The following is a 21,462-nucleotide window of genomic DNA, read 5'->3' as shown; positions in this document are numbered from 1 at the left end:
TCGGTTTTCAAATTAATATTTAGTTAATTTATTTTTGTTACAATAGCTGCAGGCTGCAGTTACTGTGGCATTTGGCTCTTGGCTGCAACCTGTAAAGGGGGCGGGGCTACGTTATCGCCCCGCCCATAACTACTCTCATTGGCTCGGTCACATACTTATAGGAGATTTAGATTAAATTGATTTAATATTGACACTAATAAACTTTCTACAGTAACAGGACACAATCATAATTCTGCAACTAACAAACAGCATAGCCAGGGACCAGTGAAAAGATTTAACTGTCAAATCTCATGTGAAAGCACCCGATGGATGAACATGGAGGCAACCCAACAAACGGAGAAAACAAGCATAAGGTGGACCATGTAAAGATAAAAGTTTATGTTTTGTATCTGTGTCAGTTTATTGCAGGGTAAAGGTCTTGGTAGTCGAAAATGTAAGTTTAACTGTGTTATATGCGCTTGCTTTTTGTAAATTTTAGCTTGAAAAACATTGACATGGCGCTCGCGTTTGAAATCTAACTGACATTGATTACGTCATACTGACTGACTTCGTTTGAGATCGGTCTTTAATTAAAAGAGTTTCTAGATTTCCCTTTGAATAATTTTCTCTTTTTCTAATTATGTCTGTTTTCTCTATTCTTTATCATGCATTGGAGGCACAAAGCTATATTAAACACACTAGAATTCGCCATTAGGTAGGCCCTAGCATAAAACTTAAACTAACAAAATTAATCCTAGACTGAATAAGTTAGTTAACGTTACTAGTATTAAACAATATTGCATTTAGATTTTGTTTGTCTCGTTAGATTTAACCTGTCTCATTTTAAAGGTCTTGACCTTCTGAACTGAACTTATCCATTAAAATCACACAGCGTAAGAATTTTGAAATAATTCAGTTCTGCAATATCTTTTATTTTTTGAAGAGTTTCAGGACCTTTTGTTGTTTGATATTTGCGTCTGATATTGTTATTCAGGAAATACAAACGATCATATTAGAGTTACTTTTAGTTTTAATAGATATTCTACCTGTGTGTAAGATTTTTTCCTTATAGTACATTGATTTTTTCCTTCACCACACTTGTTTTCGTAGACTTACAACGTGGACTCAAAGAATGAGAATGAAGAGACGACAGAGGAGACTGAGGACAATCTGGATATGCTGGTGCCTCATGAAGTGCCAGTCAGTATTTATAGATAAACAGATAGATAGATACAGTAGACTCCATACTGTAGTTTTGATTACAGTTATGCTATTATAAAATATGTAAATAGTAATAAGGAATGTCCAGATGTTTAGCAGTGTACATGCACACATACAGTACATGCAATCAGATGTAGCTACTTGCCATATGCATATATAAATTAACTGAAGTGCACCTCTATAGTACATTCATTTTGAAGCAACTTTGGTTATTTGCAAATGTATATATAGTTATATGTTATAAATGAAGAGAGATTTTTCTACAAGTATACCAGCAGTAAAATCAAACTACATTGTTTACATAGCCTCATGGCCTTTTTCCTAAAGTGATGTACAATATGTGCCTACAATGCTTCTGCTTTCAGACCGGAGTTCTGACTGTACATATAAAGGATTGCAAAGTGTTTCCAAACATCTGTATCCTTTCCAGCATCTCAAAATAACATTTTTAAAAAGTTTGCGGTTTAAATAATTTTAGCACTGAACTTTTTTTGTCGTCGTTTTTCCTTGATCACTAATCCATTCTACACAAAAGACTTTCAGTTTTTTCTCAGGATATCTGTTGGTGGAAAGGAAAAGTGCACCAAGCTTCAAAGCAACAAAGATGCCAGAGGAGGCAAAGCAGATTTCTCACTTTGCTTTGATGAGTGGAAATACTTCTCCATCCAGGTTTGTCACTACCCTGAATTGTTCCGCATCTCCATGGAGTGCACAGTTTCTGATGTGCTCGCTGTATTAATTTATGTGTTCTGATCTGATGTTAGAAGATCTGTATCATACAGTTATCTTAATATTATATACTGGTTTAATATCAAGGTTTATTCGGGAACAACAATTTAATCCAAAACACTGATAAAATTGATATTTTTCAGTTCTCAGAAATTGCATCTTTATGACTTGCTTAAAAACTTTCATATACATAAATCTTTTATTTTTTTATTTTTTTTTATTTCAGATACCTGAGCAGAATTCCAGAGCTGTGAATCCCAATCAAATCATGGTGGAGCTTCTTTTCTTTGAGCCAGCAGCAAGAGATCCTAAACCAATGGGCAGTGCTTTCTTCAATGTGTTGAAAGTTCTCAATGTATGGCTTGGTTTTTTTTGTACAAATACTCAAACCTCTTGATGACTGACAAATAATGATGAGATTATCTTTATCCAGGAATCCATTGTCACTCACCAGTTTAATGTGATGCTCAATAAACAGGTAACCACTAGGTTTACTGTTGTTTGTGTGTTTGTGTGTGTGTGCGTGTGCGTGTGCGTGTGCGTGTGCGTGTGTGTGTGTGTGTGTGTAAAGAAAAACAACTCCTGAGTCTATTCTATCCCTAGTGCAAAAACCCCTATGCTTATCCTATTCTAAATGATATCAATCCAAATTTCTGATTTGTGATGCAGCCTGGAAATTGAAGTTCACTGTCTATGTTCTAAATGCAATTTAATGATTGGTTTCTTTTTTTAACTTCATAATTAGCTATTAGTCTTTGATAGGAAGTGCTAAATCAGAAAATGTCAATTATCAATCTAAATATCAAATTAAGTATTGACTATACAGTATATCCTTTTTTAATTTACTTTTAGGCTTAGCAATATTAAGTGTATTTTCTAACAATTACACAATGAACGAAACAAAACAAAAGAAAATGTATGAGAAGTATAAATCAGAACTATATAATTGGTAACAGATTTGCAAATTTATCCTAAGATAATGTATAACTAACTGCCCACCTTTTGTGCTATGAAAATTTTATGTTACATAATTGTTTGTCTAACACATCTGAGAGGATTTTACTACAAAAGTCTGATATCTAATGATTTTAAAAAGTACAGTAAAATGACCAAATTGTGCTCTATTCTAGGAAAGTGCCTTGTTGGGTTCATGTGTGAGAGAATAAGTATGATTTTCTGTTTGATTGTAGATTGTTTGCAAGTTAGATGTTGAGATGGCCATAACATATGGGTCATTTGGCTATGGACACTCTCATCAGGTCAGTAATATTACTTAAGAATGCTGTTATGTTCTATATATAAGCTCTTTATGATCAGTTAGGCATAAGCATTTTACAATGATAAACTGATCATGGCGTTTCTTTAGGTGAAGCATCCTGAAAGGACTGTGGAGGAACAAGTGGAAAAATCACTTTTTCCCCGCTGTCCTTCACCAGACAACCTCCAAGATCCTGACTAGTGAGAGTCCCTCCTAAAATAAGCATAGTCAAATTACTGATTTTTCATGTGAGCCACTAAACATGCTTCTTTTTTCTTCTCTTTCAGTAATGAAAAAAACACTCAGTCAGACATTATTTCTCATTTGATTCAAAGAGACAGCCAAGGAGGCAGAGATTCCAGTGATCTTATGAACCAAATAGAGAAGAGAGGCAGGTGAGAACTATATTTTAATGTTTAATTGAATGTAAATTTTTCTAATGTCATTGGCTACACTGTGTTAATAGTAACCCCTGTAAAGAAATAGTTCACCCAGAAATCCTTATTCTGTAAATGAAATAAAGCTGAAATACAATATACATATATATATTTGATGAAGAACTCTAAAAAAAAACACAACATTATTAAATAAAATAACAATTAAAGCTAAATAGAAATATTTGAAAAAATAATAAAAATGGCAAAAGCACATAACAAAATGACTTAAACTTGAATTATATAATAAACTGGAACTACAGATTATCAAACCTGTATTGTTACCTAAAATTAAAACAGAATATATATATATATATATATATATATATATATATATATATATATATATATATATATATATATATATATATATATAATGTTTTTGATAATTGAAATAAAGCTGAAATAATAAATAAATAAAAGATAAACATTTCATGAAAACTTGCAAAATGTATCACAAATGATAAATAATGATGAGTTAAATAATTAAAATGACTAAAACCGAAATAAAAATAATTAAAGCTAAATAAAAATATTTGAAAAATAATAAAAATGACAGAAGCACCTAACAAAATTACTAAAAATAAACTGACTGAACGTTTATTAAACTCTGTTGTTGCATTTAAATACCATAGCTTTAATGTACTCATTTTATCTCATACATGTAGTGCATTAGTTTGATTTATTTGGCTGCAATTAATGTTTAGGACTTAATTTTAATGTCTAAAATCAGACCAAAATGGCTTTAATTGTGTTTTACTGTTGAGGAATGTAGCTAAGATGATGTGACATGATGATGTCATAATTTGGAATTTTAGAATGTTCCGCCTATAAAAGCAGCAAAGCTGTCAGATTCTGAATCATTTCTGACTGATCCATCTGACTAAGGCATTCCCTTTGCAGATACAACAGTTGCGACAGCTAATTTTTACTTAGCATTCGTGATTTGTACTCAGCCATTGTGAGTTCCACACAGCGGTTTGCTTTGGTCCAAGAGCTTTCTGACAAAAAAGCTTTCAGAGACCACGTGAAAATGACCACGTGCTATGGTTTAGGTGAGGTTAAAGGCGAAAGAGACCAGTCGGGCCCTTTGTTTGTGGGTAATTTGCACCCACATGTAACCGAACAGGTGCTGCTTTCGGTCTTCCTCCCATTTGGACCAGTCTGTTTTGTGAAAGTGTGCAGAGACAGAGCAACCAACCTCTCTCGTGGGTTTGGCTTTGTTACTTTTGCACACCGTCACGATGCAGAAAACGCCCTAGATGCTTTGATTTTTTCTGAGCTCTTGGGCAAACCCATGCGAATCATGTGGGCTCAACGCGATTCCACTTTGAGAAAAAGTGGAATTGGAAATATAATTATTAAGGGCTTAATAAGAAACATCGATGACCTTGCCCTCTATGACACTTTCTCATGCTTTGGGGAAGTTCTTTCCAGCCGAGTGGTCTGCGACAGTAATGGTCAACCTAAAGGCTATGGTTTTGTCCATTATGCCACACCAGAGGCTGCTGAACTGGCAATTGAGAAGCTAGATGGTATGCTGCTAAATGACCATCTAGTTTCTATAAGCCATTACAAGCCCTACGAGGAACGCCAGGCAAACCAAAATGCCAACTCCAAATGCTGCAGAAAGAAAGACAACAGTCTTTATATATCCAACCTGCCATACAGCTTGGGCAGTGAGGAGCTGTGCTCCCTGTTTTCTGCGTTTGGATATGTGACCAGTGCAAAGGTTATTATGAACAACAGCCAGAGCATGGGTTATGGGTTTGTTTCATATTCCTCGATTAATGATGCCAATATAGCTGTATCATTAATGAATGGCTATATTGTTGGCAACCGGCCACTGAAGGTTGCTTTCTCCCATGGTGCAGAAAAAAAGGAAAGAGAACCCTAGCAAAGAAAAGAAAACAGAGGAAAAAAATCTTAAGCCTATTAAAAAAAAAAAAAAAAAAAAAAAAGCCTAAATTAAATGACATTTTTAGCCTATTCTATTCCTAGTTCAAAACATAAATAAAATAAAACAAATCCTGAGTCAATCCTATCCCTAGTGCAAAAACGAATATGCTTATCCTATTCTGAATGATATCAATCCAAATTTCTGATTTGTGATGCAGCCTGGAATTAAGCCACACCATGTTGACCCCCCCGACTGAGCCTGGTTTCTCCCAAGGTTTTTTTTCTCTGAATCTTGAATCTTCTCTTACTCATGGAGTTCGGGTTCCTTTCCACTGTCACCTTTGGCTTGCTTAGTTGGGGACACTTAATAAGGCTATATAATTTCACAGTCACTATTGGATAAGAACTGTAGTGAGCTGATGATGACATCACTGTTTTCTCCAGAGCTGCTATAAATAAATAATAAAATAAAAAAAAAAAAATGTGCAGAGATTTTTTTGTGTTTGTGTGTATGTGTGGGTGTAACAATTTATAATTTTTCACTTACAGAATCTTTCTAATATGCCTTGACACTAAGTTCAGAAAAAATCTTCATGTTTCATTTGTATTTTAAGATGTGAGGGGAAAAATGTCCCTTATTTTATACAAAAGTTAAATAAACAAGATAATATAAGTGGAATTAATGTTAGACACAGCATTGTCAATATCATGTGTTTTTGCTGTTTTGCCAACAAAATTCATTATGTATATGTGACCACAAAACCAGTTTTAAGTGTCAGTTTTTTTTTTTTTTTTTTTTTTAAAGTGAGATTTATACATCATCTGAAAGCTGAATAAATAGCTTTCCATTGATGTATGTTTGTTAGGATCGGACAATATTTGGCCGAGATACAACTATTTGAAAATCTGGAATCTGAGGGTGCAAAAAAATTTAAATACTGAGAAAATCGCCTTTGAATTTGTCCAAAAGAATTCTTAACAATGCATATTACTAATCAAAAATTAAGTTTTGATATATTTACGGTATGAAATTTACAAAATATCTTCAAGGAATATGATCTTTACTTAATATCCTAATGATTTTTGCATAAAAGAAAAATCTATCATTTTGACCCATACAATGTTTTTTGGCTATTGCTACAAATATACCCCAGCGACTTAAGACTGGTTTTGTGCTCCAGGGTCACATATATGAATACAGAATACTGTGCATAGTAATATGACCATAGGTTGTTTTTTTATATATATATATATTTTTGTTTGACAGTCATTTTAGATTATTTAAAATGTATTAAAAAGAGCTGCGCAGTGACTCTTCAGTTCCCCCTTTTGTGGTGCCCCCAGGTTGCACAAGCTTTATAAAACTCTAGAAAAATGTGAGACAAAGCAAGATGTTGTTCAGTTTCTGGAGAAACTGGTTATGAGACAGGAACCCGAATCACCCTGGACAACAAACAACTTGGAATCAGAAAAGCAACCAAACACATCAGCAAGCTCAGTCCTGTAGTATGTAACCCTGTAAACACATAAATTCAAGTTTTTTCATATGTAATCACTACCCTTTTAACCTATGACTCCACTTTCACAGAAGGAAACATCACCTTAAAAAGAAACCTGCCACATTCTCCAACAGAAAGAATCAGAAGATGGTTATAAAAATATGTGGTGTTTCTCACACAATATTACAGCCCTTTCAGAGGCTTGTGAATGTTTTGCTTATGAATGTCTCAATAAAGACGCTGGATAATGAATGTTTTGTTTTCTTTTCTTTTAATACCTAACGCCTATAAAAACAAAAATACCCCACACAAAACTTTAAAACCCCCTTTTTTTTACACGGAAAATGCGCCACACTAAAAACCCCCCCTTTGCCAAAAAGAAACTGGTAAATTCTTCACCCATGAAACATTTAAAAAGTTTTCTTAAATTCGTTATGTATTTAAGTGTCTGCCTGAACTATTTAACGCATATCGTAAGAAGTGCACCTGTTACGCGTTAGAAAATAGAAACGAAATGTGCACATTTCAACCTCGAGTTAATCATGGTTTGCGCAAGGCTCGTCATGACACGAATGCAAGAATAAAATATCGAACTTATCATTAAGAATTGCTGAAACCTAAGAAAATGTACCATGATTAGTAACTGTGTTAACGTTAACTGTTTCAGGCGAAGTGTTTTGTAACTGAGAAATATGTTTTATCTCATTTCTAAATGTTTAAAGTAATATATTTCATCTTTACATAATTAGTTTTTAGGAAACATACATTGATATAACCACTCATGTATTAACTTGTGGCTCTGCTGATCTAAAATGTGGTTGCTGTGCATAAACATGTTATTGTTGTTCATATGAAGTAGATTGTGTACAGTGTGCTGTGGGGAAATGGAAACAGGCCTGTTTGCTCTCCCATGGGTGCCAGTGAATATTGGTGGTTCTGATCTACTGGCCAAAGCCTGGTTCGGTGACACACAGTACCGGGTTCTGCTGAGTGACCTGAACACTGTGTGGGAAGAAGAAATGACCACAGATGACATCCAGAGTCGAGCACAGGCAAGAACGAACAACACTGCTGCTAGTGATTTTAATTAAATACCTAAATTGGAGCTTTATTAGATCTTATAAATTCCTTATTCTGTAACATGAAACACTGTGAGGAGACAAAACATACTGTAGAATCAAGGCAATGTATTTCTGCTCAGCTAAAATCACTGAAAGGTGCAAAGCGCATAAGAATGAAATGTTTCTTAGTACTATAGTATAGAGGATTATATCACAACAATGTTCAGTTCTAAGGGGATTCTTAGCCTGTCAATACTTCATACTGATTTCTTCTCTTTTTCCTCTGTAAGAAAGGATCTGAATAAGCGTCTGAGGGCTCCTACACACGCTTTTTTCTCTCATCTGTGTTCTGTGGCACGGCCTTGTTTCTCCAGTGAAGATGATGATCAGATTTCTACTGCACACGTTACTCTTGAACAGCATGGTGACAATCTAACAGTCAAACTCAAAAGTGAGCTGGCTGGGTTGCCATTCTACTGGGAGTTCCGCTGCACCACAACACCTGTCGGCGTGGTATGACCCTTATCTGATAAAATAATATCTGCAGCTGTGATGTAACATGGTTTCAAATGTGTTTGAAACATTTAACCTATTCTTTTAACCCTGTGAAGCCTGACATATGAAATAATAGTCATATGAAATGAAGCCGTTTATTGAAACAAATGAATAGATGGATATAAAGTTTGCTGATGTGTTTTTATTGAGTGTCATATTTGATACATTAGGCTTTTATGGCTCATATAGTATTGATACAGGAGAAAAAATAGCAAAAATATTCAATTTGGTGCAGTTGCTGATTCAAATGGCCAAAAAGATGAAATTCTGGTACCTTGTAATGTAAACCAGTGAGATCTGTTATAAAAGTACAATAGAATACATGCATAAAATGCATATAAATATCAGTTGTCACACTATATCTACCAAAAATATGTTTTAGTAAAATATTTTAAAGTATCAGCGCTCTGTAGGTTTTATTGCGAGGTCAAAACATATAGTGCAATGCAGTACAATGATGGGAGATATAATAAGCGTTCCTCAAAAGCCTGATCATTTTTCAAAACTAAATAAAACTAAATAAAAATTTTGTGTAGATAATTAATCACCCAAGTAGCTTCAGTCCAGCAAGTATTCATTTTAAAATATTACTAACAATATACAAGTTATTCTGCATTTACTTTATCAAAATCATTAAATATTTTTTTATCAAAAAGATAAAATTATTATAATAAAAATGCTTTTTACTTGTTTTAAAAAAAAGTACAAACTAGCAACCAAAAGGCAGAAGGCATAAAGTAGATTTGTATCATGCTGATGATCTCAAGGCCTTAAAAATTTTTGTATCAAATATACAGTATGTTTCTTCTTGTGAATCAGGTGTGCAGGCATCTGGTGCGCCCCCTGCTGGCAGTGAGTAGAGTCCTACAGCGGCAAGTGGAGGATCTAGCTGCTCTTTTGGCTCGGAAGGATGCAGAGATACAGGACTATCAGGAGAACGGAGCTGTCCTAAGTAGAGGTAACATTCGCATCTAGCATTCTCTGTTATGTCTGTTTTTAGCTTGCTGACACTCATCTAAAACTCTGCCTTCACAGCCAGACTACAGACGGAGCCGTTTGAGGTGCACAGGTACAGGGAGAACTTCTTCACACAGGTGCGAAACATTTTTACATTCAGACTCCTGCTAAATTTACCCAGTGTAAACAAGCTCCGTCAGAACTAGCATGCATGTGACACCGTGATTCAGTCACATGTATGTACTGAAGCCAGGCCCCTGTGCTGCTTTTAGGGTTTGTTACGGGAGAGAGAACTGTGAAAGCTAGACATGAAGAGAGACTGGATCGCTGTTTGACTCAGAGCTGAGGGTCACCACACACATGCATACACACACAGTGTATAATTAGGCTGTGGTTTTTGCAGTGACAGCTCAGTTGTAGCATTGCCTCACACAGAACTGTCTATTGACTGGATCATGTTTTATTTCTCTTCCCGCCATAGGCGTGTGTGTGTTTTAGAATTTCCTGCTTTTTTAGCAATGAGTGGGATTAGGACTGGGCAATATGATGGTAAAACTCAAGTGTTTATACAGTGGAGTTGTTTTTTTTTTTTTTTTAATTACAAAACATATTATCAGTTTAACAGTTTGAGTGAATACCTGAAATAAAAGTCAACTGAAATAAAATGAAATATTGAAAAAATAAAAAATTAAGCTAGTTACAGCTTAAGGAGCACTTACTGTTTCCATTTATTTTGTTTTATGATTGTGGCAATAGAGTATTATACTAAATTAGAACTAAATAAGTACTAAAATAGCACAGCTGCAAAGATGTTCACATGATGATCAATGTCACTAATGTACAACCCCAATTCCAGAAACGTTGAGACGTTTTGTGAATATGTTATTTGTTCATTGTCTTTCACATTTATTTAATTGACTAAAGTACAAAGAAAGAAATGTCCAGTGTTTTCACTGGCCAACTTAATTTTATTTTGTAAATATAAACAAATTTTGATTTTGATACCTATAACACATTTCAAAAAAGTTGGGACAGAGGCATGTTGAATTCACCTTTGCTTTTAATTACACATTTTAATCTTCTAGGAATCCCAATATATGCCTCCATGTAAATGGTACCTTCGTGCATATTCCAGTCACCCATGCCGTTTGCACTGATGCACCCCAATACCGTGACAGACATTTGCTTTTGCATCTATCGCTGATGAAAGTCTGGAAGGTCCATTTGGTCTTTGGGACTGAGAAGTCAACGTCCTTTTTACCCAGAAACAGGTTGAAATGTGGACTCATCTGACCACAGCACACATTTTCACTGTCTTTTTGACTATCTGAGATGAGCTCTGGCCCAGAGAACCCCACGGCATCACTGCATAGAATTGATGTATAGCTTTCTCCTACCTAAAGTAACAGAGATTCAAGTTGCATTTATTGATGCAGCAGGAACTTCGGAACATGATTTACATGATTTAAGATTTAAGATATTTTGGATTCTGACGATGCTTTTCATACTTTCTTGGACCTTGACACTGTTATTTATTTGGCAGTCTATGGGACAGTCACAAGCCTCCCGGTTTTCATCCAAAATATCTTAAATTGTGTTCCGAAGACGAACAAAGCTTTTACGGGTTTGGAACTACATGGGGGTAAGTGATTAATGACAAAATTTTCATTTTGGGGTGGAGTATCCCTTTAAGTGACGGCGGTTTTCCGAAGTACTCCTGAGCCCATGTGGTTATATTTAACACCACAGCATGATGGTTTCTTATGCAATGCCATCTGAAGGGTCAAAGATCAAGCACATTCAACTGAGGTTTTCTGCCTTGCCCTACACGGACTGAGATTTCTCTGTATTCCCTGAATCTTTTCACAATATTATGTATGGTAGTTGTTGAAAGACCTCAATTCTTTGCGATTTTTCATTGAGAAATTAGATTTTTGACTTGTTTGACCCTTCTCTCATGAAATTTGGCACAAAGTGATAAGCCATGATCCAGCTTTGCTTGCAAAGACTGAGATGCTCCTTTCATACCCAAACATGATACTCTCACCTAATACCCATTCACCTGCTTACTGTGAACTGTTTCAGAGCATATATGTATTCTATAACCTTTTCACTTTAATTTTGCCTCTGTCTCAACTTTTTTTGGAGTGTGTTGCAGCCAACAAAATCAAAATTAGTTTTTATTTACAAAATACATTTAAGTTGGTCAGTAAAAACCATGACAAACTTTTCTTTGTACTTTTGTCAATTAAATAAAAGTTAAAGAGGATTAACAAATGACAGATTCTCACTTTGATTACATTTTTGGGAGTTGGGGTTGCACTTATTTGATTGGTGATGTAGAAATAATGCAGAATCTTAAATATTTCTGTACATTTTATCTTATAATTTATTTATTTCTTAAAATATTTAAACATTCCAGAACTTTATTGATAAATTTAAATGTTTACTTCCATGTTTACATTTAGATTTTTAATCTCATATTTTCAGTGTGAACAGTGTTGGACTTAATTAATGGATAAAATTCAACTAATATGTGGTCTTTTGCCTGGCTGTTTTATAATGTCTTTGAATGTGGCTCATCCTGAACTATCCATTTGATAGTATTGATTAATATGTGTGATAATAATATTGAATTCATATTTGAAACTGTCAGACGTATTCACTTCTTTTGAATAATCTGATCTGTTGGTTTACGTCCATCAGGTATTTAATTTATTAGCTGATAATCAACATTTTTATTTGTTTTTAAGCCTTTTTATAATGAATATTCAGTAAAACTGTAGCTGTGTCATGATATATTGTCATATATAACTACTCATACCAAGCAAGAATGCCAGTCAATCACACTTCTGACCGCTATGCCTTACGGTCATTACAAACACACTGACCACAGTGGGAGGAGCAAAAGCCGCAGTCATAATTTAAAAAAACAACTTTTTGTTTATCATCATAATTAATGCTCTTTATAAAAGTACAGCCAAAAACCGTGAGGTGAGTCCTTTGATAGGCCTATGTTTGATCTCTGTCAGTGTGTATGTGTGAATCCACCGGTATTTCTCACTGGCTTGGTGAATGTGCAGTCAGATATGTGTGGCTTGACTTGTTGGTGTGAGAAAAGGATATGAGTCTACTCACCCACTCGCCCACTGTACCGAACACTGACTTACTAGTCGCCCCTTAAACTGGTGGAATTCCAACCCATGGTGACACCAGTGTTAGATGTATTTCTCCATAGCTTTCACAGCTGATAACAATAACATACATTATGTGTGTGTGTGTGTGTATATATATATATATTTTATATTTTATATATAATTTTCACTATTATTTACACAGGATCTGCATTTTTATGCATTTAAAAAAAGATTTTTGTTATAAGAGACAATAAAAACAATGTTGTGCATCAAAACCAGTCCTTTCCAGGAGTGAACTTGGTTTTCAAGTCAATGAATTTATGGAAGCTGAATGTAACATATTTGACAAGCCAAACATTTAGGCCACAACATTAACTTTATTCCATAAAATAAGTATAATTAACTACTTAAAAATAATTTTGAATGTCTCCTGCACATTTAATAATCACTCATATTTTCTGCCCTTATTTAAGTTTGTAATAATAATAATAAGAAATGTTTCTTAATCATTGAAAGATAATATGACGCTGAAGACTGGAGTAATGGCTTCTGAAAATTCAATTTGCTATCACAAATAAATTATATTTAAAAAATATATTCAAAGAGAAAATAATGATGTTAAATTGTAATTATATTTCACAATTTTTACTGTATTGTCGATCAAATAAATGCAGCCTTGGTGAGCACAAGGGGTTAAAAAAATTACCAACTCCTATTTAAGACCAGTGTAGTATATAATGTATAATAGCAAAGATACTGTATTTACACTGTATAGAAGTTGAAAATGGTGATAAACTGCAGAATTGTCCTAATGAATTAAATCCCTTCAGTGAATTAAACTTTGAATTAGAGTTAGATTTTTTTTAAGTGGCAATAAGTGGCAATAATTGGATATTCAGTGTCATATTTGCTTTCTCTGTCTCAAATAAATTATTTAAATGATTTATTAATTTATCATGATTAGCAGAAACGGATAAACATTTAAAAAAGGAGCACATTTGCTACCTCCTAGTCCATGGTTTGGAAATGCCTCCAGATTTTTAACAGTACTTGTTGTGTCTATTGAAATGTGAACTATCACGTTATTTGATTTTTTTGGACATATCAAAGTCATTTGACTGCCGCTGTCTCACAATACAATGGGAAATTCCACTCCACTCTGAAGAATCATTTAAGACCCAAGTCAGAATTAAAATGAAGGTGTGTTTGGAAAAATGTCTCACTGAAATGCCAAACAAACATAGCAAGTCTCTGGAAAAATAGAGGCCGTTCTTAAGATTCCTGATCGGCAGAAGCCTGGATGAGAGTGTGTTTGATGGATAGATGGATAGTCCTGTTTGAAGTGCTGTCTTTAACCAGTCAAAACTTAAGAGAAGACGTGTTCCCATGAGTTCGTAAAGTTGAGTTTGAAAGACTGAGAATGTCTACCCCAGACCGGTGACGCATGATCAGGTTTTTTGAGGGGAGAGGAGAGTGTGAACGTTTACTTTGTGTTTTGAGTGGGTGTGTGTACTTAGCTTGATTAACACAAAGACTTGCTTTAGGGTCCGTATTAGTGTGCATGCCGTCCTCTTTGCAGGTCTTTTGGGGTTGAATGTATTTATGTGTGAATGTGTTTAAGTGACGCAAACTGTTGTTTTTTTTAGGTTTGAGGCATAAAAAGAGAAAATTTGACCGGGTGAGTTGAGAAACCAGTTTGGGTTTGGCACTGACGGCGTGACCCTTCCCACCGCCACACCGAAAGACCAGCAAAAACACCCCAAACCATCCTGTATCTGAGACATATATACAATTAGATGTCCTTCTTAACATGCTTTTAGTCTAAGTTATTACTGTAAAGAATGGGCAAATTTAGTTCAAGAGTTTAGAGATTCTTATGTTCTGCATTTATTTGATCAAAACTACAGCAAAAAGTAGTATTTTCTTGTAAAGCATACTCTATAAAACAATCTTTGTTTTATTTACAAAATAATTTTTCAATGAATATAAGTTTTTCCAATCCGCCAGTACTTATAAGGGGGTTGATTTGTATATCTTCATACTCTTTTCTCCTGGATTTTTCTTCTTGCCACATGAGCAGCATCACCCATCCTGAGTGAAACTGCAGGATAACAACACAAGAATGAGGAATTTAGGCTTTTTGTGACAAAGATGTGTGCTATTGCACTAAACAGAAATAACTTTTTCTTAATATCATAGTATGTATGTTTTCTTAGATCACTTTTGGTCATCTAGAAGGAAAAAAAATAATAAAAAAAATAAACATTTCTATCTTTTTAACCATTTGCACCACCATTCAAAGGTTTGGTTTCAGTAAGATTAAAAAAAAAAAATTATTCAGCAAGGATGCATTAAAATAATCAAAAGCGACATTAAAGACATTTATAATGTTACCAAAGATTTCAAATAAATGCTGACGCAGAAATATTAAGCAGTACTGTTTCTTAAGCAGCAAATAAGCATATCTGAATGATTAGTGAAAAATCATGTGACACTGAAGACTAGAGGAATGATGCTGAAAATTCAGCTTTCTAAAGTAAAATTCTGGGTGTAAAGTAAGTGAAAACGCATCCCCTGTAACTGCTACGCGCCTGTGTGAGTGTGTGTTTTATTGTAAGACACCAGGATCTGTCAGGTGTCCATGCCTTAATTCCAGCTAAAGCTCAAGATGTCTTTCTGTAACTGAAGCTCTTGGCTTCTGGCCTTTATAATCACCCCAATCTGATAACCATGAAACCCATTCAGGGCCACTTCTCGAGGTCAGATGTCTCTCTTTCTGTTATTCCTTCACTCTCTCTCTCCCTCCGTAGCTCTGGTCCAGTTTTCCACAGGGTGAGCTCTGATCTGTAATTAGTTAGCTGTAGCTGGGCTGCGGTTTACTCTGCCTACTTTGAACCCCTGAGAAGAGCTGCCCTGCCAGCCAGAACAAGAGTAACATCCCGTCAAACACCAGTCCCTCTCGTAAATGTCATAGATGGAATGGAAACATTGTAGAAAATGTAAAAATAGATAGCAAAATGAGATAACTACATTTTTATGATTTCTAAAGCAATAGTGGTGTTTGCTTGTGCAGATGTTTTGCCCAAGACAAAAACATGGCTCAGTCCCTCCTTCATTCTACATCTATGGGAGGTTTTACCTGTTTTATTGCTGCAAAAATTGTCCAGTCAAGTAGAAAAGTAAACACAGCTCTCCTCAACAGGCCACATAATTTGTTCTAAGGTTTGTTTAAATCCCTAACCCTAAGTATGATAATAATGTGATGTTTGTCTTAGTACGCACCACTAAAAAGAAATCTAGGGAGTGTGAGACAGAGGCTGAACTGAGAGGAAGAGGTAATAGATATTTTTAGGAGGGGGTTTGCCTGAATGAGAGTGAGGACAGATTTATAGAGGACTGTAAAATGAAGCTCTTCACTGGGTTTAGTCCATGACGCCCATTTAAGACTTCACCTGCCTTTATTTGTTTCCCTATAGATTGTGTGTGTGAGATTGTTGCAGTTTGTGTGTGTGTACAGGTTTATATATCCTGGTTGGGACTTAAACCTGAATACACAGACTCATGGGGACTCGTGTCACGGTGGGGACCTAAATTGAGGTCCCCATGGGAACAAAAGTTTATAAATCATACAGAATGAGTTTTTTTGAGAAAGTAAAAATGCTGAAAGTTTAAATGGTTAGTTCACCCAAATATTACAATTATGTCATTAATGACTCACCCTCATGTCGTTCCAAACCCGTAAGACCTCCGTTCATCTTCGAACACAGTTTAAGATATTTTAGATTTAGTCCGAGAGCTTTCTGTCCCTCCGTTGAAAATGTATGTACGGTATACTGTCCACGTCCAGAAAGGTAATAAAAACATTATCAAAGTAGTCCATGTGACATCAGAGGGTCCGTTGGAATTTATTGAAGCATCGAAAATACATTTTGTTCCAAAAATAACAAAAATTATGACTTTATTCAGGATTGTCTTCTCTTCCGGGTCTGTTGTGAACGCGACTGCTGTGACTGTTGATGTACGACGCTGCTGACGTGTTTTCTGGTGCGCCCAATAACAAAGAAAACACGTCAGCAGCATTGTACGTCAGCGGCCTCACTGCAGTGTTATGAACGCGCTCACAACAGACCCGGAAGAGAAGAAAAAGCGGAATAAAGTCGTAATTTCTGTTATTTTTGGACCAAAATGTATTTTCGATGCTTCTATAAATTCCAACGGACCCTCTGATGTCACATGGACTACTTTGAAGATGTTTTTATTACCTTTCTGGACGTGGACAGTATACCGTACATACATTCTCAATGGAGGAACAGAAAGCTCTCAGACTAAATCTAAAATATCTTAAACTGTGTTCCGAAGATGAACGGAGGTCTTACGGGTTTGGAACGACATGAGGGTGAGTCATTAATGACATAATTTTCATTTTTGGCTGAACTAACCCTTTAAGTTTAGGTGTAGGGTTGGTGTAGGGCGATAGAAAATACGGTTTGTACAGTATAAAAACCATTATACAAGGATAGCGGACCAGACTGTATGTGTGTGTGTGTGTGTGTACTTGGTTTCAATTCAGGCAATAAAAGAGAAAAAAAAGACCTCTAACGCTAGCTTGCTCTATTCTTTTTATATTCTATCTGTTTTCTTTTTATTTATTATATTATTTAAAAAGCCCATGCTATGTGTACTGCGTTAGGCTAACTGAGACTTGTTATAGCACTTGTATATCATTGCTCATTTGTTGATTTTGATTGCTTCCATCGTCCTCATTCTCTTAAAAGCGTCTGCTAAATGACTAAATGTAAATGTAAAAGAAAACATGCAGTTTATTCATATTTATTGTTAATGGTTTTGAGGCTGGCAATGTGTTTTTTTTTTTTTTTATGCCAACTTTTATTTGCAATAACAATCTATATCTGAATCATATAAAATCTGTTAAAGATAGGTCTGGGTCATATTTTGCCACTAAATAAATAATAACAAAATAATAATAAAAATGGATCTGTATAGATAGCAACTTTGCAGAAAATGTATTTTATTATAATTTTTTTTTTAATAATAATTTTATTCAGCAAAGATGCATTAAATTGATCCAAAGCACCAGAGATTTGGAATGTATCAACAACACTAAAACTTTTGTTTCACCATCATAGGAATAAATTATTCTTTTTTTTTTATTAAATGTAATCTAAAATATATTCAAATATATTCAAACTATTTACTTATTTGAAATTGTAATAATATTTCACAATAATAACTTTCACAAAGAATTATGCTGCTATGATGTCAAATTCAAAATCAAATGCCACTGATTTGTCTTTGGGCACTAGCTTTGTAGGGTGTACCAACCAAATTTGTATATGTATATATATTATGAAATGTATGTAGGCATATTTGACATTGCAACAATAGTAATAGATACTGCCACAAAATGCATTAAATGTATGAATCTACAGGATGAGTAATTTTGAGTTTAAAAGTTAATGAATTAGTCACAATTTCTTACTGCACACTAGTATATGCTTGCCCTTCACCAACAAAGTGTAGAGCTCAGAACAAGAATCAGGACGCTCTCTGGAATCTTCCATTAGAGTCCATTAGTTTAGGGTTCTTCCACAAACCACTAAAAACCAGCCAATGCTGTTTACCTGCTATGAATAGGTGTATCAACATGATGCACTAACACATGAACCGCTTTTCCTGACACTTCCCTCTCTGACGCACAAAGATGATGATGATGGATGATCATCTGAGCTGGTACTGGTGTGATTGTACAGCGCACATATAATCAACTTCAGTTTTAAATCTCACACGTTTTCAGCAGAACAACTGAATTGCTTAAATGATATGACAAGAAGATGAAAAAAATGAAAGGATCGGGAGTGGAGAAATGATTTGAGGGGAGACAGGAAGTGCACACTCATGAACTGTGGCTTCTCTCCTCACATTGCCCTCTCTGTCCCCAAAGAGGAACTCAAAGCATTCATTTATTTTTATGATATTTCAACAAACAAATAATAAAAATAAATCAATGTAAACCCCAAATGTCTACACATATATTTAGGGGCCCTTCATTCATCCAGTGGTCACCAATCTCACCAGGTCAATATTTGGCAAGCTAATTTTGAGAATTTGTCCTCTCTGTTGTGAAAGAGAATGTGTTTGGGAAATGTGTGAATGCAGTCATCTTTACCATTACCCTGTTGAACTTGCTGTCACCCAACCTTTACCATTAAGACTTCTTTGTAGTTGCATTTCTTTTTTGTTACCATTAAGAACATTTCACTCACAATTTCTAAATTGTCATAATGCATACACATGGTTTTGTTTTAAAATGGCTTTAATCTTATTCAGGCAAAATTTTATTTAAATGCTATGTACTTTATTTCAGTTTTTTTTTTTTCAGACTTTATACTGACACCTATCAATGTGGATGCAGCATCATGCAATGAAAATGTTTCTGGTTACCAGTGGCACTGTAGAAACAGCCTGTCCTCTGTTCTTCATGTGACACTGAAAACTGGAGTAATGATGCTGAAAATTCATATTTGCCATCACAAACCCATTACCCATACATATATACCCAAAAATTGAACACAAGTTTGAACAATATTACAAAAGCAATTTTTCCATTTAAAACATTTTCCTTCTGAAGAAATGGCACTCGGAAAAGTTATAGTCCAAGACAGTTCCTCTATGGAGACTAATAAGTAATTAAATGTCTCCTCTTTCTTTATTGTTCGTTCTCTCTCTCTTTTCTGTCTACTAGATTGTTCCACAGATGGGTGTGACGCTGGACAGTGTGGGTTTTGACTCAGAGTTGCAGGCACTGTACATGGCCGTGAGCTCGGGGAAGACGGGTCAGAAACGCAAACGCTCTCCTGACAGCAGCCCTGCGGCAGAAGACAAGCACGTCTCTGAACATCACCAACACATCACTGATGTCCCCACAGGTTACTGCCTCACTGACATTGAATTTAGTGCATGAGTTAAAGGAATCATTCCAAAACTGTATTTCTGGGGAACACAAAAGGAAATGTTTTGCAGACTGTCATTTCCATAGAATGAGTGAGGCAACGGGTGTTGTTACATTGTATTGCACCTGTATACGGCCAGGTGTGACATTGGTCGTATCAAACATCATTGGCTGTTGCTGTGTGTCATAACCAAACATTATGGGCGTCAAATGCATATAAAGGCACCACATGTGATTGGTGGTTAAATTCTGCTTAAATTATGGCTATGCATACAAAGCTATTGTATAGCTTCGGAATTTGTATGGAACACTTTTATGGAACCTTTTTGTCGATTTGGAGCCTTTTTGTCTCCTTTTGTGTTCCACTGATACATTAAAGTTAGATGGGTTTGGAACAACATGAGTGTGAATTAATGATGACATGACATCATTTTTGAGCATTGTCTTGTCTGCTGTGCTGGTGTAGGCTCTTCACTGGCTTCTCAAGAACAGAATGATGTCAAAGCACCATCAGGAAGACCTCAGGTGACAGACAGTAAACAGGTTTGCGTTTTAGTTTTTCTTTTAATTTAACAAATGAAATATTTGATTGATTCTTTCAGAGGACTGTCGTGCCATGAACCCAATGTTTAAGGTGATCTTTTTAACTGGTCTTTTCAAATCCTCAGTCTACCATGACCCCATCATTGCTGAGCCTTAGGCTGGTAGAGTTTGACCTCTGTTTGTTTTTGGAAGTACAACAAAAGAACAATTTAAACATGCATCTAAACAGGCTACAACATGTTACTCACCTTGATGTGATTAAAGTAATATTCAGGGTTGAATGTAAATTAAGCTTGAACAAAACATGTACAAAAACTGCACCTACAATGAACATTGTATGCTTGCCTTTAGACTTGCAGATATATATCAAGCTGAGAGTCAAAATCATTTTCTGTGGCAATTAACAGAAATGCTAAAGATTAAGGTTTCAATTATCAATGGTTTTGGACCCAGATTATTCCTTTGAGGGAATTCGAACCAATTCTGAATGATTCTTTCAGGCTGTCACGTTACCATCAACTGTTGGTTCTGAGGAGCGTTCCACCTCACGGCCGAAGAAGAAGAAAGCAGTGGGGCTTTTTCGGTGACTGTTCTTGCTTCTGAATCAGAATAGTGCACATATGGATCATTTTATTTTCTGAATGCTTTATAAACATTTTTATTCTTTTAGGTTTGATTTTTAAGTGATTATGGACATTTCATTATTGTATTTTAGTCTGTATGCCCATCTTAATGTTTTAAAAGTAATGAATAAAATATTGCATTTCTTAATACATGTTCTCATTGGTAGGATTGATGCACCTCAACTGGCAGCATGTGAAAAAAATTACAGATGGCCAGAGTATGCATAAAATTAGTTGCAATTTCAAATCTGAGTGTCTACTTTTACGTCAAGTCAAGATGCACAGGTTTTTATTAGTCTGCTGGGAGGATAACTGTGTTTTACAGGGTACGGACTGCTACAACCAGTGCTTCTAAGAAAGAAGGCAAGACAAGAAGGTTACTGATTACATCTCTAAACATAACATAAAAAGTGTATTGGGGTTAATTGTTTGACCTGTTAGCCAGATGCCTCCTCGTCTAATTCAGGCTAGAGTAAGCTTTAAAGTGGACCAGACAGCATGCCAATAGTCAACAGTCTGACTCTGTGAAACTACTCTAAAACCTTCTGAATTAAATATGAAATGCATGATGCTTTAAATCTAGTTGTAGACTGATAG

General features: G+C 35.2%; 2 protein-coding genes across 5 annotated transcripts; both read left to right on the top strand.

Annotated features, from left to right (window-relative positions):
- Positions 1–107: 107 nt before the first annotated feature.
- LOC109048285 (non-homologous end-joining factor 1-like) lies at positions 108–21,112 on the top strand. Of its 4 annotated transcripts, none has more exons than XM_042725424.1 (16): positions 111–353; positions 1,090–1,179; positions 1,566–1,617; positions 1,736–1,869; positions 2,156–2,284; positions 2,363–2,407; positions 3,120–3,188; positions 3,296–3,387; positions 3,475–3,582; positions 7,879–8,071; positions 8,375–8,593; positions 9,455–9,593; positions 9,671–9,729; positions 19,493–19,676; positions 20,166–20,242; positions 20,743–21,112. In XM_042725424.1, exons 1-16 carry the CDS (start codon positions 306–308, stop codon positions 20,827–20,829), a joined length of 1,725 nt encoding a protein of 574 aa, XP_042581358.1. In that variant the 5' UTR covers positions 111–305; the 3' UTR covers positions 20,830–21,112. The 4 variants fall into 4 exon arrangements, with proteins under 4 accessions (XP_042581360.1, XP_042581359.1, XP_042581358.1 ...); XM_042725423.1 differs by having other exon boundaries at positions 1,724–1,869; XM_042725426.1 differs by lacking the exons at positions 19,493–19,676; positions 20,166–20,242; positions 20,743–21,112 and adding an exon at positions 14,376–15,076 and having other exon boundaries at positions 108–353; positions 1,724–1,869.
- On the top strand, positions 4,168–5,582 carry LOC109048283 (polyadenylate-binding protein 1-like 2). The gene has a single exon (XM_019065976.2). The coding sequence runs from the start codon at positions 4,655–4,657 to the stop codon at positions 5,516–5,518; it is 864 nt and encodes a 287-aa protein (XP_018921521.2). The 5' UTR covers positions 4,168–4,654; the 3' UTR covers positions 5,519–5,582.
- Positions 21,113–21,462: the final 350 nt, after the last annotated feature.

Source organism: Cyprinus carpio, chromosome B6 (genome assembly GCF_018340385.1).
Source record: "Cyprinus carpio isolate SPL01 chromosome B6, ASM1834038v1, whole genome shotgun sequence".
NCBI lineage: Eukaryota > Metazoa > Chordata > Actinopteri > Cypriniformes > Cyprinidae > Cyprinus > Cyprinus carpio.
The sequence above is the reverse complement of the archived record's forward strand: the minus strand, read 5'-3'. Positions and strand labels throughout refer to the sequence as shown.

Bases quoted from the DNA above. Each gene is read 5' to 3' on its own strand.
- LOC109048285 (XM_042725423.1), top strand. From the start codon at position 306: ATGGATGAACATGGAGGCAACCCAACAAACGGAGAAAACAAGCATAAG. The intron at 354-1,089 runs GTGGACCATGTA...TTGTTTTCGTAG, and splicing joins ACGGAGAAAACAAGCATAAG to ACTTACAACGTGGACTCAAA. The intron at 2,408-3,119 runs GTAACCACTAGG...GTTTGATTGTAG, and splicing joins ATGTGATGCTCAATAAACAG to ATTGTTTGCAAGTTAGATGT.
- LOC109048283 (XM_019065976.2), top strand. From the start codon at position 4,655: ATGACCACGTGCTATGGTTTAGGTGAGGTTAAAGGCGAAAGAGACCAG.